This window comes from Callorhinchus milii, unplaced genomic scaffold (assembly GCF_018977255.1).
Source record: "Callorhinchus milii isolate IMCB2004 unplaced genomic scaffold, IMCB_Cmil_1.0 Scaffold2, whole genome shotgun sequence".
Classification (NCBI taxonomy): Eukaryota; Metazoa; Chordata; class Chondrichthyes; order Chimaeriformes; family Callorhinchidae; genus Callorhinchus; species Callorhinchus milii.
Window position 1 is genome coordinate 90,179,684 of NW_024704743.1, and position 15,431 is coordinate 90,195,114.

The 15,431-nt window shown below is 42.8% G+C and overlaps 1 protein-coding gene across 4 annotated transcripts in view; it reads right to left on the reverse strand.

The window, feature by feature from the left end:
- Positions 1-15,431, reverse strand: part of rims2a (regulating synaptic membrane exocytosis 2a) — a 390,995-nt gene that overhangs the window by 270,294 nt on the left and 105,270 nt on the right. For 3 of the 4 annotated variants that reach the window (XM_042332190.1, XM_042332192.1, XM_042332191.1), the window contains exon 1: positions 2,045-2,169. In XM_042332190.1, the coding sequence (XP_042188124.1) occupies positions 2,045-2,169 (125 nt within the window). Of the gene's footprint in view, positions 1-2,044; positions 2,170-10,415; positions 10,751-15,431 lie in introns of those variants that run through there. The other variant, XM_042332189.1, reaches the window with a different exon arrangement.

The window sequence follows — 15,431 nt, forward strand, 5'->3', positions numbered from 1 at the left end:
AAAGACAACTCAAATAGTTAACATGCAATATCCCCTTGCTAGAACATTCTTTGATACGTTGCAGCCTCCAATGTATGGCTCGTTTATTCGCGCCAATTAAAGTCTACAAAAGACTGCCTATGTAAAGATAGTTCTCATTACGAAATGCTTTTCACAGGATGCTATTAAGTAGCATAAAAAGAGATTACTGAAGTTCAATTTTCAAATGACTCAGAGAAGAGAAACACTGTGACTTTAATTCATAAGGATTATCCAATAAACTATCCATAGAAATCTACAAAAATGGAACATTCTTACCTTGGTTCTGCGGCAGTCTCTCGAGTGACCCACTGCAAGTCTAGTCTGTACTGTCTATACCTGATACTAAAGCAGAACTTGCACAACGCACGCAACCCAACACCTGTGAGGGGATCAGTTCTCAAAATGACTAGCTGGAATTTTAGTTGGTACCTGCAGTCAGAAGCCTCGGTTTCCTGGATGGTAGGAAGTCTCCCAATCGTATAGAAAGCCCTGAACATCCACCCTCTATAGATACAGCACTGTAAGCAAGAGCAATCCCACTGCCCACCGCACCAATCATTTACTCAGTTTCAGATGCAAACACCAATTCCTTCAGGAGACTAGATACATGATTTAGACATCTGAAAATCTTTGTTGTAGTACACTGTGGTTCTACCTGGGTATTGTAACCGTTAAAGTCGATTACAAGATTTACGAGACTCACAGCTACCATAGGTCCCCCTGCAGCAAGAGGCAGGATAAAAAATATTGCCAAGCAATCAGCTGCACCTGCTTCAAATCCCAGAGCACTTTCTAAAAGCAACAGCCACAGTATCAGCAGCACAGCACAGCGCTGTATACACTGTGTTTAGACAGTATCAGCAGCACAGCGCTGTACATAGTATGTTTAGGCAGTATCAGCAGCACAGCGCTGTATACAGTGTGCTTAGACAGTATCAGCAGCACAGCGCTGTATACAGTGTGCTTAGACAGTATCAGCAGCACAGCGCTGTATACAGTGTGCTTAGACAGTATCAGCAGCACAGCGCTGTATACAGTGCGCTTAGACAGTATCAGCAGCCAACACAGCACCTTATACAATATGTTTAGACAGTAACAGCAGCCAGAACAGCGCTGTATACAGTGTGTTTACAGAAAAAAAACAGCAAAGCACTGAATACAATATGTTTACACAATATTAGCAGCACAGCACCTCAGTATGTTTATACAGTAGCAACAGCCCAGCACAGTGTGTTTACACAGCATCAGCCGTACCACACACAGTATATTTACACAGCAGCACTGCACACAGTGCTCTCTCTCTCCCCCTCCCCCGCTACAAGTGTACTTTGTTTGTCAGACGTATTATTTTTTTAAAATACAGGATTTCCTAAAAAAAAGTGCTATAGCCCCCCATTGAAGATCCATTTTAGTGAGATTGGTGTACAGGACATAGATTAAAGCAAGATAACACTGTAATAAATATTATTAATATTCTATTTAACTACATTTGAACAGCTCACAAGAATGTTATGTATTCCCTTTAATGAGGGCTTGCAGTATGGATGTACAACGCAAGGCTATATTTGTACAGTTTGCAAACAATGAAATCCATTTTTTCATCTGAAAGTGGGACACGGCACCTCTTTTGACCCACTCTCCTTGACACTGAAGAGTTGCACAGCATCCTTTCGATAATGTTGCAAATGGGAAAAAAATGTGCAGCACAGAAAAAATTGGCAGTCACAGGATCAAACATATTCCACTCGAAAATCAAGTCAAGACTCTCCTGAACCTATGCAAAGCACAGAATTTAAATTTCTCATCTTAGTTCTTATGGATCACTGAAAGGATGATTTTCTTAGATTTTAAGGCAGTTCCCATCTATTTGAAACCACTCTGTGCAGACAGTATTCCAACTTTTCAATCTACACCAACATGCGTTTTACAATATTGGAAGCTAGGCGTTTTAATCATTACGCAGGGTCATTTTCTAAAGAGATGGTATCTTTCCCTTCAATTCTATGAGATGTGATTTACTCACCGAATGCTGTTTAAAGCTTGCTCAAAAAGCTCACTTTGAAGAAGAATGTTATGATCATTCGAGAAAGCATCATTTAAACTGGTTAAAACAGAGCTGCAGAACTGACGCAGTGCCTCAAATTGCATCTTCAGCTCCTACCCTTGTACTGTAAACGCCGTCTACCTCGTATGTATCATCAAATGCCAAATGTCAATCAAGTACTCCGAGTCCTCCTGATCTGTGTGAAAAGTACGCTTTAATGAACACCGGTCAATAGTTAATTGTTCAAACACTGGTCGCTAATTCAGCCAGAACAGCTAAGCACTTTAAACGCCGTGACTGACTGTGGTAATAATGCTTTGCTGCACTGAGAGTTTCCCCATTCCCAGATGCAGTGTTGAGCGTTCACAGATTCGTAATATCTCAATGCTTATTAAACAAACACAAGGGCTTGATTCTTTTCATCAGGAATTCAAGCACATCTGGCTGCCAGCAATCAGGTCTCTAAAGTAATCAGAGTGAGGGAGTAAAGAAAACACTAACTCGCTGTGTGTGGAAGAGGGGAAAAGCAGCTCTTCTGCAAATCAAAAGAAATAATCTGCTCATCTGCAATTGCACCATAAGGGAATAGGATATTTTAGAATAACTGGAATATATCAATTAATATTAATGTAATTATACACAAAAAAGTTCATCCTCTATTTTGCAAACGTTACATTTCTGTAAAATGCACACTTATTTTGCACCAAAAACATAACAGTTGTGACAGTCTCCTCACCAGCCCAATTCACTATTAATGATTTGCCACAAAATAATAAGGAGGAGAACCTTACTGGTTGTAAAGAGAGAGACGCCAAGGTATCAAGTTACAGATACATGCAAGTCCCCTGGCTGGTGAGCGACATTAATGCCAAACCATCGTGGAGCCAAAGGTGCATCTATAATTCATCCCTCACCAGCTATTATTCCATAATTAATGTGCGAGTTGATAAAATCCTACATGTATTCCATATACTCATAAGTTATTAATTATATATGTATTACATATATTGTTCAGCAAACATTTTAACAAGTTTGTTCCAAAACATCCAAAGTTAGTAGCATGGTGCCACCTTATGTTGCAGTACCATCGCACAATATCACAAAGACGTGGGGACTGGGTTCAAGATCGTGACTCCTTCACATCATTGCTTCTTAACATTAATACCATTCCCCGTACTCTGGCTTGTTCTGGGTATAATTCCACAGCAGATCTATCCACCACCATACTGATTCGGGCCAAAATGGCCATTGTTTACGTGTGAGCATTACTGACGAATGTTGGCTATTGATTGCAGCAGAGATTCATGCTGTCCTCACCCAATACACACACACCCCAAGCAGGGAACATGATTAGTAACCAGAAGCAGGAATCCTGGCTGTTTTTTTCCCGCGTGGGCAAATCGCAGCATCCCAATTGCTGCCCAGCTGAGGTTAGCACAGACCAGGAATCAAATCTGGGACCTGACTGTCTGTATGGATCAGTTCCAAATCAAGATTACATTTACATTTCTGTTTTCTGTGCGGAAGTTCCGAGCAAGAGGATGGACTCTTCATCCCAAGCAAGGGTAAATCAGAGAGCAGCACACCAAAGCACTTGGGTTATGAGCTGGACAGAGGAACAACATACTATAGGATACCTGCATTATTTCTTGCTCAGAGCTGGTATGTTGTTTTAGAAAAACAAAGAACAGGAGAAGAACACAGTGTGGCAACAAAGGAGTTTATACCCTTACATTAGAAACTATAATAAGATTAAAAATAATCACCCTAGACACATTATAAACTTGATTGAGATCTGAGCCAAGTAACTAACATTTGTGACGAATAATTGAGACTTCCACAATTGGTCACTTTACACAGTTAAAGTGGTGCTGTCTTTATTTCTGAGGGAAAGGACAGCCAGACTGACATCATGATATTTTCCACTGCAACAACATCACTTTTAACCAAAAGGTATTGTGTCATTATGTTGTGATGTTTATTAAGCACTTTTCAATGAAGGCAGCATCGTTTGGGGAGGAGGTGTGATTGTTGCTGTTTTTTTTTGTCTCCCATTCCTCTCCTGGTGCCATTATTGACTTCCGTCTTCTTTCACTTTGGGACACAGTCAAGTGACCATCTTTGTTACACTCATTCTCAGACGGACATGGGCAACGTTGACATTTATTGCCCATCCCTCCTTACCTTGAGAAGGAGATTGCGTGGTCATCTCTTTAAAAACCAGTCAGTCCTGCGGCAACGTGTTCCCACAATGATGGTAGATAAGGAAAACTAGGATTTTGACCGAGAGATGCTGAACATTCAATGATATGTACAACAGCGATATCCAAGTCAGGCCTGTGTGTTGGACAATAAATTGGAGGTAGTAGTTTTCCCATAATGCTGCTGCTGTTGATATTTCTCATTTGTAATTTTCAACAGTATCAGCAGGTGAGACAACTGTGGGCAACACTGCAGTGAAGGCTGATCTGGTCTTCACCCAACTTCTAGCAGGGATCTCTGGACAGTAATCAGGAGGCAGAACCTCTGCTGAGTTTTCAGCTCCCTTACACCAAGGTCAATTGGCACCAAGGCCAACTGAAATCAGCTAACTCAATCCAGACGAAGAACCTGCAACCTTCAGGTCAGCATTGATAGAGCCATAAAACTCCTAGGCTGTAGAGGAAACTCCATGCTTCCACCTCAAATGTTCCCGGACACCAACGTCAGCAAAATACCCTTTTCCAGCTATTAAGGTGGTGATGCTTCTCAGGCACACACTCTTCATGCTTCGTATCAAGATGGGAAGGTAAAGAGGTCTAGACTATAGATCTCTCTATGACCACTATCAACGTAACCAACTGCAAGGCAGTGCAATGTGGATAGATCAACTCTAATTTGGATTTTTTTTCTACATTGCCCACTAATACGTGGACTAGCTAAGAACTGACAAGAAAGGCCCAGTAGACGTAACATAACCCTTCCTGAAGATGATTCCAATCTTCTCCTTGGGAGTCACATTCTTGGCCATTATTGGATAGTATTTAATCTCGAAATGACTGAAATCTCAATGTTTCAGAATGGCCCAAAACAATCATTGCAATACTGTCCATAACAAACACACTGAACTTAGCTCTTTCTCACCTCAATGTGGTAACAATTGCTGCTGCTAATTAACGTGAAGACTGAACTTTCAATCGATTTGTGATCCATAGTAAATAACTGTGGAGGGAGGCGAGTGGCACATCCACTTCCCCCTACAGTTATTTACTGTTGATCAATTCAATTAAACATTGAAGTTTAATGTACAGAAATGCAAAGTGATGCATTTTGGGAGGAAGATTGAGGAGAGGCCATATAAGCTGATGGTACAATCTTAAAAGGGGTGAAGGAACAGAGAGACCTGAGGGCTCATATAAGTAAATCTTTGAAGGTGGCAGGACAGGTAGATACAGCTGTTAAAAAAGCATATGGGATACAAGGCTTTATAAATAGGGGCGTAGGATACAAAAGTCAGGAAGTTATGATGAACCTTTATAAACCACTGGTTGGACCTCAGCTGGAGACTGTGTTCAGTTCTGGGCACCAACTTTAGGAAGGATGTCAAGGCATTGGAAAGGGTGTAAACGAGATTTACCAGGATGGTACCAGGAATGAGGGACTTCAGTTATGAGGAGAGGCTAGAGAAGCGAGGATTATTCAACTCACTGCCAGTCAGGAACCTAGGTGTTCTTGTTCGACACTCAACTGTCTTTTCTTCCCCACATGCCAAGCCATTACCCGCTCTGCCTTCCCTCACCTCCATAACATCGCCCGACTCCGCCACTACCTCACCCCTCAGGCCGCTGAAACTCTTGTTCTTGCCTTCATCACCTCCAGGCTCGACAGGCCCTGCTTGTCGGCCTTCCCAACTCCTCCCTCCACAGGCTGCAGATAATCCAGAACTCTGCAGCGTGTGTCCTCTCCCGCACCAAACTCTGTGACCCCATCTCACCCACTCTCGCCCGACTCCATTGGCTCAAGATGCTGGTCCTCACCTACAAAGCCGTCCATGGCCTCGCCCCACCCTACCTCTTCGACCTCTTAACCCCCTACCAACCCGCCTGCTCCCTCCGCTCAGCCGGCTCTGGCCTGCTCCACGTCCCTGACCCACCCGCCCCACCATTGGCGGGAGAACCTTCAGCCACTCTGTCCCCAACCTCTGGAATTCAATCCCCCAATCACTCCGCCTCGCCCCTCCTTAGCCTCCTTCAAGTCCCACCTCAAAACCCTCCTCTTTAATCATGCCATCGGTCACCCCCCTTCCCCTCCCCTCCCTTCTCCCCCCCCAACCCCAGCTCAGGTCTGACATGCTGTACACTGTCCAGTGCCTTGGGACGTCCTCCCAACATGAAAGGCGCTATGCAAATGTAATCTTGTTGTTGTTGTATGCTCCTTGGAGCAGAGAAGGTTAAGAGGAAATTTAATAGAAGTTTTCAAAATTATGAGGGGATTTCATAGAGTGAACAAGGAGAATTTTTTCCACTTGTAGGTGCTTCAGTAACCTGAGGACACCAATTTAAAATGGTTGTTAAAAGAGGGCAGGTGAGAATTTTTTTATCACAGCAAGTTGTTTGGATCTGGAATGCATTGCCTGAAAGGGTGGTGGAAGCCCAATTCAATAACAACTTTTAAGAGAGATAATTATTTGCATAGGACAAGTTTGCAGGGGAGAGAGCTGGGGAATGGGATTGAATTGGATAGCTCTTTTCAAAGAGCCAGCACAGATACGCTGGGCCGAATGGCCTCCTTCTGTGCTGTATACAAATGACATTCTGTCCATTTGCGACCAGGACTCCCTCTGCCACCTCGTCCTCCTTGACCTCTCTGTTGCTCTGGGTGTGGCCTCCTCCTTGTCCCCCGAGTCCTCCGCTCCACCCTCAGTGGCCGTGCCTTCAGCCACTATGTCCCGAGGCTCTGGAACTGCCTTCCTCACTCCCTTCGCCTCGCTCCCTCCCTTCCCATTTTCAGGTCTCTGCTGAAGACCTTTCTTTTCGACCGCGCCTTTTTTTCACCTTCCTCCCCCTCCCCCTGGCTCGGTCCCGGGATCCGTTACTGTAAAGCGCTCTAAGGCGCCGTCCGGCGTGGAGGGCGCTATATAAATCCAAGTTGTTGTTGTTGACACCGTCAACCACTCTATCTTCATCCACCGCCTTTCCTCTCAACTCAACCTTCACGGCTCTGTCCTTGACTGGTTCCGATCCTACCTCTCACACTGCTTCCACCATCTCCCCAAACGGCTTCTCCTCCAGCCTCCGCACCGTCTCATGCGGCGTTCCTCAGGGCTCTGTCCTTGGTCACCTCCTCTTCAATATCTATATGCTCCCTCTTGGTGACATGGGGTCAACTTCTACATGTATGCGGATGACACCAACTCTACCTCTCTGCCTCCACCCTTGACTCCAGGACCACTGCTGTCCTGACAGAATGTCTGTCGGACATCAAGTCCTGGATGAGAGCTAACTTTCTACAGTTCAACAAGACCGAGGCTGAATCTCTTGATTGGCTCCTGTCAGCGCCTTCTCAACTGAGGCACTGAGAGAATCACCGTCCATGGTTGCACACTCAACCTTGCTAAGCCAGTCCGGAACCTTGGGGTCTCAACTATCCTTTCTACCCCACATCTGCGTCATGACCCGCTCTGCGTTCCTCCACCTCCGCAACGTCGCCTGGCTCCGACACTATCTCACGCCGCAGGCCAGCGAAACCCTCATACACACCTTCATTACATCGAGGCTCAACAATGCAAACTCACTGCTTGTCGGCCTCCCCAACTCCTCCCTCCACAGGCTGCAGATCATCCAGAACTCTGCAGCCCGTGTCCTCTCCCGCACTAGGCTCCACGACCCTATCACCCCCATCCTTGCCCAACTCCCCTGGCTTCCCATCACACAGAGGATACAGTTCAAGATCCAGGCCCTCAACTTCAAAACCCTCCATGGTCTTGCTCCCCCTACCTCTGCAACCTCCTAACCCCCTACCATCCTGCCCGCTCCCTCCTCTCAGCGGGCTCCAGCTTGCTTCACATCCCCCACCTCGCTCACCCCATTATTGGAGGGAAGGCTTTTTGCCACTCTGCCCCCACCCTCTGGAACTCCATCCTGCAGTCCCTCTGCCTCGCCCCCTCCCTCGCCCCCTTCAAGACCCATCTCAAGACCCTCCTCTTCGACCGTGCCTTTGATCTCCCTGCTTGCCCCCCTGCCCTCCACCCTCCCCGGCCCCCAGCTTGGGCTCGTAATTGTGTCTGTCCAGCACCTTGGGACGTCCTCCTGACATAAAATGCGCTTTGCAAGTGTAATTTTGTTGTTGTTGTTGTTGAGTTTGCATTAGTGCTCTGAGACACCAAATGCTTATAGGATCGTAAATTTACTCCCTATATTTGCTTACATAATTACAGATATGATTCAGATCCCTGCTTAACACAGATTTACTACTCAACTAAGAAGTGATTCAAGAAAAGGAAAGGTGTGTGAAAGAGCAGAGTTCAGTACATAATCTGGAACAAAGAAGATACATTGAGAAACAGCTGATTCAAAAAGGTAGCTTTTTTAAATAAAAATCTATGTTTTACTGGTGAGGACGTTTTCTAAATGATCCCAGGGAGGTACCGTCCAGGTTTGGTTAATTTGCCACTTAGAATTGACATTTAAATCCATAGGAAACGAAAACTGCAGGGCTAAGCATCCGCGTGCCTCTGTATTTTGTGTCACATCCACGTGTGTTTTGTCAGTTGACAATATTCTGCAGAACTGCCAGGCTAAATTTAGAAAGGAGCAGCAGAATGCACTAACAGTAGCAATACGATCTTCTGTGCCTCAAGGAGAAAATAGGTTTCCAATCCAGTTACTGTAGTCTTCGTGTTGGGAGAGTGTGGGGGGAGGTGGGGGATTGTTACGTATCCTCCATGATCCCCCATCAGTGGTCTTCTCCACCTGCGGCTGTAGGAGGTGGAGAAGACCACTGATGGGAGATCATAGGGGGTACATCACAATATGTGTCACTCTGCTTCATTTGACAAGAGTTATGAGTTTGTCCCCATGCACTTATAAAATAGCTGCAATGCAATATTATCTATTATTTCACCTGCAAATCCATTGAAATTGCATTAGGTATTTATATAAGCACAGAGGGAAACATTTGCAAAACAGACCAATGGAACAAAATAGAAAAACAGAACCAGCCTTACTGATTTGCTGTAAGGAGCAAAAGGAGCAGGATAAGCCACTACCCCTCTCTCCCAGTGTTGCGATGAGTTTTAATTTATTACATTGAAATCACCCTTTAATGAATGAAATTGAGATGGGGAAAGAGACTAATCTTGAAATGGGGGTAAATTAGATTGACAGCTAGAAATCTGCTTGATATTTGCTTGTGCAAGTCTTTTTCTCCAAAATTTTAACGGTACTTCTCATCCAGCATTGTGTTCCCTTCAGAAGTGATACACTGGTCTGAATCAATGCAGAGTTAGTCTTTGGAACAGCTTGTTTGATTTTCTTCCATCACACACCCAGATAGGCAATACAAGGATAGCTCCATCTACATTTATTCTTTCCAGCTTTCTCCACTGAATTCTTCTCCTGAATGGAGGTTCAAAATTGACTGGTGCTTTTGTCTGCTAGAAATAATAGTTATTCTTCCATTTGATATAACGCCTTATCATGTCTTCGAGACGTCTCAAAGCGCTTCACAGAATAAATTGTAAAGTGAATTGACTGTATATTTTGTGAGCGAAATACGGCAATTAATTAATTAAGCGCACAGCAATTAATACACAGTCACTATACTTTAAGACATTTCCTGTGAAGCGATCTGAGAAATGTTGATGACATGCTCGAATGCAATACTGTTGGTACATATCTTTTTGTTCCATCTTTAAAATGGATTTCCCATTGTAAAGACACACCAAAATATTGCTATTTTATACGTTTTGTATGACATGCCTCATTGTAACAATTCAGTAAGACATCAGGTTAGGGATTACAATACATGAATACCAAATTAAAGTACAGACCTCAATATGAAAAGCTCCCTTCCATCGAGTGGAAGACATCAAAATGCAGACACAAAATACAAATTTTATCTGATTCTTGCTTTACTTTTACGCTTCCCCTTGATCCACACCAGACAGCCTTTGTGAAACGTTAACTTTGCACAAAAACCCACCTAAAAGTAACTGCATGTCTTTAAATGAGGTTTTACTCTCAGAGTGTGGGGTGAGGAGAGAGGGGGGGAAAGAAAGAACTACTAACTTGGTCCACGAGTGGGTTTACCACTGGAAAATGCACCAGTGATACACATGGGTCTTCTGATAGCTTGAATGTAAATAGCATACCTGTCTGTGGATGTCTCACTGACAGCCTGCATTGAATGCTGCTTCAGCCCTGAACCATTTTTGATCGACTCTTGCCGAGTGAGCCCTTGAGGTCTGTTTTTGTCTGACGCTGGTGCGGAAATGTCCCCTGAGGGTAAAGGACCTTGGAATTGGGAATGCTCCTGTAGCTTTGCTTTCTTTTCCTGTGGCGCCTCTTCGTTTCTGTGTGCTGCTGTTCTCCCGGCCTCGCTCGGCTCAAGCTGCTGTGGAGTGTTGGAGCTGCCGCTGTAGAACCAGGCTCCTGATTTAGTGAGGATTTCCTGCTGTTTTCGGCACAAGTTACATACCCACATCACCTGAGCACAGGTTAAACAAGAAAAGTAGGTTATTCCCAGCCTGGCAAATAGAGACAATTTTAAGAATATCAATCTGTTTAACTGTTTTTCACACTCGTACTTTAAATTCCTAAACATTCGGGACAATAAGTAATTTCAAATCTGGGAGCAAAGACAGTATAATGCTAAAATAGAAATTATACATGCATTTTTTTAAAAGAAAAAAAGGAAATATAAGCAACGTAAAGATGCCAAAGTAAAATTGTTCTAGAATTGAACAGCAGTAATATTTTGTTCTAATTTTTCGACCCCCTCACTCTTATCCTACTTTTACAACTTTCTCTTTCAATTTGGGGACTGTGTGGAGTATCTCTTCACAGCACCACCAATATGACTCCATAAGGGCTTGTGGAGAAGCTTGCCTGGTGCAGCAGGACAAGATCCAAACCCCAACCAACATTCTCATTCCTTCCTAGCCATGGACAAAATATACAGTTAATTCACTTTACAGAATATTCTGTGAAATGCTTTGAGGCTTCTTGATGACATGATAAGGCATTATATCAAATGCAAGGATTATTATCATAGAAGACTTCATCCAGCAATGTAACCAAGAACTGAGAGAACTCACCCAAGTCGGAAAATCAGCTGAGGCTAGGATTCAAACCAAATTCCCAGCTTTGCAGTCTTATCATGTGAAGTACTGATCCATCCCTACAGTGCACACTTTAACCGCTAAGGCTGCTCAATACAATCTATGCATCGTCAGTAAAGTTCTGCATGTTGACCATCGTCTTAGGCCACAAAAGGATTGGGAGTTTGGAGCTTTGCCACAAAAGATTTATTCTACACAAATGTGCAGTCAAAATATAGGCTGTATATTTGACAATGAGCCAAGTCTAATCACAAACAAACATTCAGAAAATGCAGTAGAATATGGCTACATTTCTCCTACACCCAGGACTAAACACCAGTGTGATGTCCCTCAAGTGGACCTTCATTACTGGATTTTGTAGTTTATTTTAAAACTAAAAAATCGAATACCTCAAAATAAATTATTGTAGAACAGATATTTCCATTACAGGAATGTTAGAAACATCATTGCTGATTACCAGCTGTATGTTATTTTTGTACCTTGCATGAAAGCTGACAAAGACACAAAACAAATTCTGTCAGCCCTAGAGACACACTTTGAATCTCAGGTTAAACCTCAATGGCATTTATTTTCACTGGGGAGATTATGGTCCTTGTGGTATTTGTAGTTTAAAGGCCTCCTTACTCCCTAGATTCGAGAACAGGAAAACAATGTGGAATATTCTGAAAATTAGCCCGAGTTTTTTTTAACTGCTGAATGACACTCCTGGGATGCCGCCTTGATAGCAGTGGTATTTGTACCAAGATGCTAAAGATCTGGAGTATAGGATGCAGATTACTCATGCACCATCCATGTTTAAATGCACGGAGATGTTCCCAACTATACAATTTATCAACAGAAGGAATTCCAAAATCACCTTTGTTTGGACCCTGATGTTGCAACCTTTAATAAATACAATGTGGTGCCATCTTCAGGTCTGAATTGCTACTGTCCCTGACCATGCTGCAGGAAAGTGGCATTAAAATCTGGTTAGCACAGATTAAGGTAGTGCAGCAAATAGAACAAAGTATTAGTGCAGTGCCACCGAAACAGCATTACCACTATAGTGCAATTTAGTGTCAACATTATTTAGCTCATTTCTTATCATTTCTGAGCCAGGTTGCCCAAATAAAAATGAAGATACTCTTCCCCAGGCATTCCACACATATGTTGTAACTAGCAGTTTTGTTAAAAATACAGCTAATTTCTTATTGCTGTGGATGCAAGAAACAGATCCAAATTGTGTTTGTTTGGCTCCCTCTAGTGGTCAATGGTGAGCACTGTAAATAGAATTAATAAACAGAATTGTATGAGATAAATAAATACAGGTGAGGCTGAGTTCTGGCATTATTTAAGAGCAGTTAACACAATTAATGAGAATGAGAATTAATGTCAACCCACACGCAGTTCAGACAATTAATGAGAAGTTAAAGAGTCCGGGGGTTCAGGCACCAAACAGCATTTTGTCTTTTTCTTAACCTGTCTATCATCTACGCGTCTTAAAGCAGTGTGCGAAAACAAAGTGAAGGAAAGTGCAGGAACAAGTAAGGGAAACTAGAAAGGCTTTGACGTGAATCCACGCAAATAAACTGAGATGTTATTCGCCCGAGGCAGAAACATCAACTGTAATGCATCAATCAACCAAAGCAGTGCATGTAAACTGAAGGTCCTGGAATAAAATAGAAGGCCACATGCAATCCTATTTTATTCAATTCTTAAAAATGTTAACGATCACATTTCAGTAAAAGGATGGAAGTAATTCAACTGCAGGGCAAATTACCGTCTGGGTATAATAAGACGCTTCACCAATGAGTTAGCAGGAATGTGACTTAGATGAGCTGGTACTTGGGAGCATACGGTAAACATAGCTCAACAGTTTCATATCCCAGAGTCACATTCTGCTAATGTATAACACGATGAGGAGGGGGAAAGCTGGGGAAATTCTTACACCCTGAGCATCAGCGCATTTACTGGGGGGAAATGTAATCCATTCTTTAATTGAGGAACTGTTTTTCAAGTGGGCAGAAAATGCACTTAAAACCTAGAACAATAGAAATGTACAGGAAGCAACCATTTGCCTGATCGTGCCTGTGCTGGCTCTCTGAAAGAACTATCTGCTGAGTTCCATTCGCCTGTCTTTTCGCCAAACCCTCTTATATTTCTCCTTTTGGGGTCACAAGATTACAAGATCGGTTTGCGTGAGGAAGGCCCTTCAGCCCATTTGATCTCATCCTTTATCAAAATCCTCTTAAAGCTAATATGGATTCTCCCTCGACTGTCGTTTCAGGTCCTTGTGTAAAAAAAATTTCTTCATTACATTATGTTTCATTATTTTAGAAGTCTCCATGAGATCTCCTGACCTTCTATCATTGACCTTATTGATCGGTTAGATCCTGTCCACTTCTGGGCAAAGTTTCTCCTGCACGATTTTCACTTCTCAGGATTCCTGAGCACAGTGGGTTTTTAAAGTTAGCGAAGGGCCCATGACCTTTATTCCTAGCTGCATGTTAAATTGGCTTCTCAACCTTTAATCTTATTTTAAAATGGTCTCTACTGAAGGAGCAATCAGTCCTGCAATAACCACCTTTGGGATCTTTGGTCACTTCTAAAAAAAAATTGCAACTTTTATTTTAAACAAGCAAAGATCACAAAGGTGTTTATTTTCGGCTGCAGGGTGGAAATGTAATGCTTCTTCACCAGATACCGTCTTAGCATTAAGGAATCTTGTTAGTTAAGGAGCAGGATATATTGTGGAGTTTCGCATTTTCCCCCATTTATTTTTTGGTGCTGACATTAATTATTAAAGAGCATTGCTACCAATCAGATAAAAGAGTGAAAGCAGAATAAAAATCACTCCATGAACTTCACAGCGTATGTTATTAAAAAATAGCGTTAACACCCTGGAGTGTAATTCTGAGGTTGCAATCTCATCTCAAGGTTTAGATGGCTGTTTTATATTTATGAAAGGTGTAAAGCTCCCGATGGTAAAGCTCCCAGCGCCTTGGGATGTCCTCCCGACGTGAAAGGTGCTTTACAAATGTAATTTTGTTGTTTGTTGTTGTTGTATGACAATGTGCTTCACTCACATCCAGGTATTATTATTCAATCCAACATCAAATACTTTTTCTCCATGTCTATCTTACAACTCTCTTCATTGTTGGGTAATGTTGCAACGTATAGACAAGGTATAAATCCAAATACCTGAACAATAATTAACAACCTCCAAAGAGATTCGCATAGAAAAACTCTAATTTTAACTTAAATTTAAATACAAATTAAAGCATAAAGCAGGTCATATCTGAAAGTATCTCAAATTATTGAAGCATTTGAAGAGATAAAGATACACTTCACCTAATCAATGGCCTGCTAGTGCAGCTCTAGGCCAGCCAGACCAAAGGTTGCTGGTGAGATTCCTTATCTGTGTTCCATTTATTGATCTCAGGTTGGGCAGCAGAGATACCTACAATCCTTTCCAAAGTTCCTGGCTTCATGGGAAAGAAAAATCAGCCAACGTTCTAGGTCCTGATGACTGATCTCCTTCTGGGTGCACGTGCACTTTAATTGATGGTACGATCAGGCTTGACCTTGAACACACATTGCGCAAGATCACAAGAACGGTTCAAATGAAGAAAGCCCATTTAATCTCGTCCCTGCAGAATATCCACTTTACCCATCACAGCATCAAGCTATATATTTTTTAAATGAGTCCAGTGTCCTGGCCTCGACCACCATTCGTGGCAACCTGTTCCAATGATTATTGATCCTCTGGCTAAAGATAAACCTCTTGGTGTCTGTCCTGAAATTTTTCTTTGCAACTCTACTGTATTGCTGCATCCTAAAGCATTGTACAGGGTTTACATTTTCATTAACAATGTATTGATCTGTATTTATGTGGCATCTTTGACACAAGTTAACGTATCGGAGGGTTTATCAAGATGGCGTGGAAATCCAAGCAAGCTGTGAAATGGGCAAAGGAGGGGACAAGGAAAGGCAAAGGAGAAATTGACCCAAGCAGAGGGTTTTGGTATAGGTCTGAAGGAGAATACAAGAGATTTGAGGAGAGTTCCG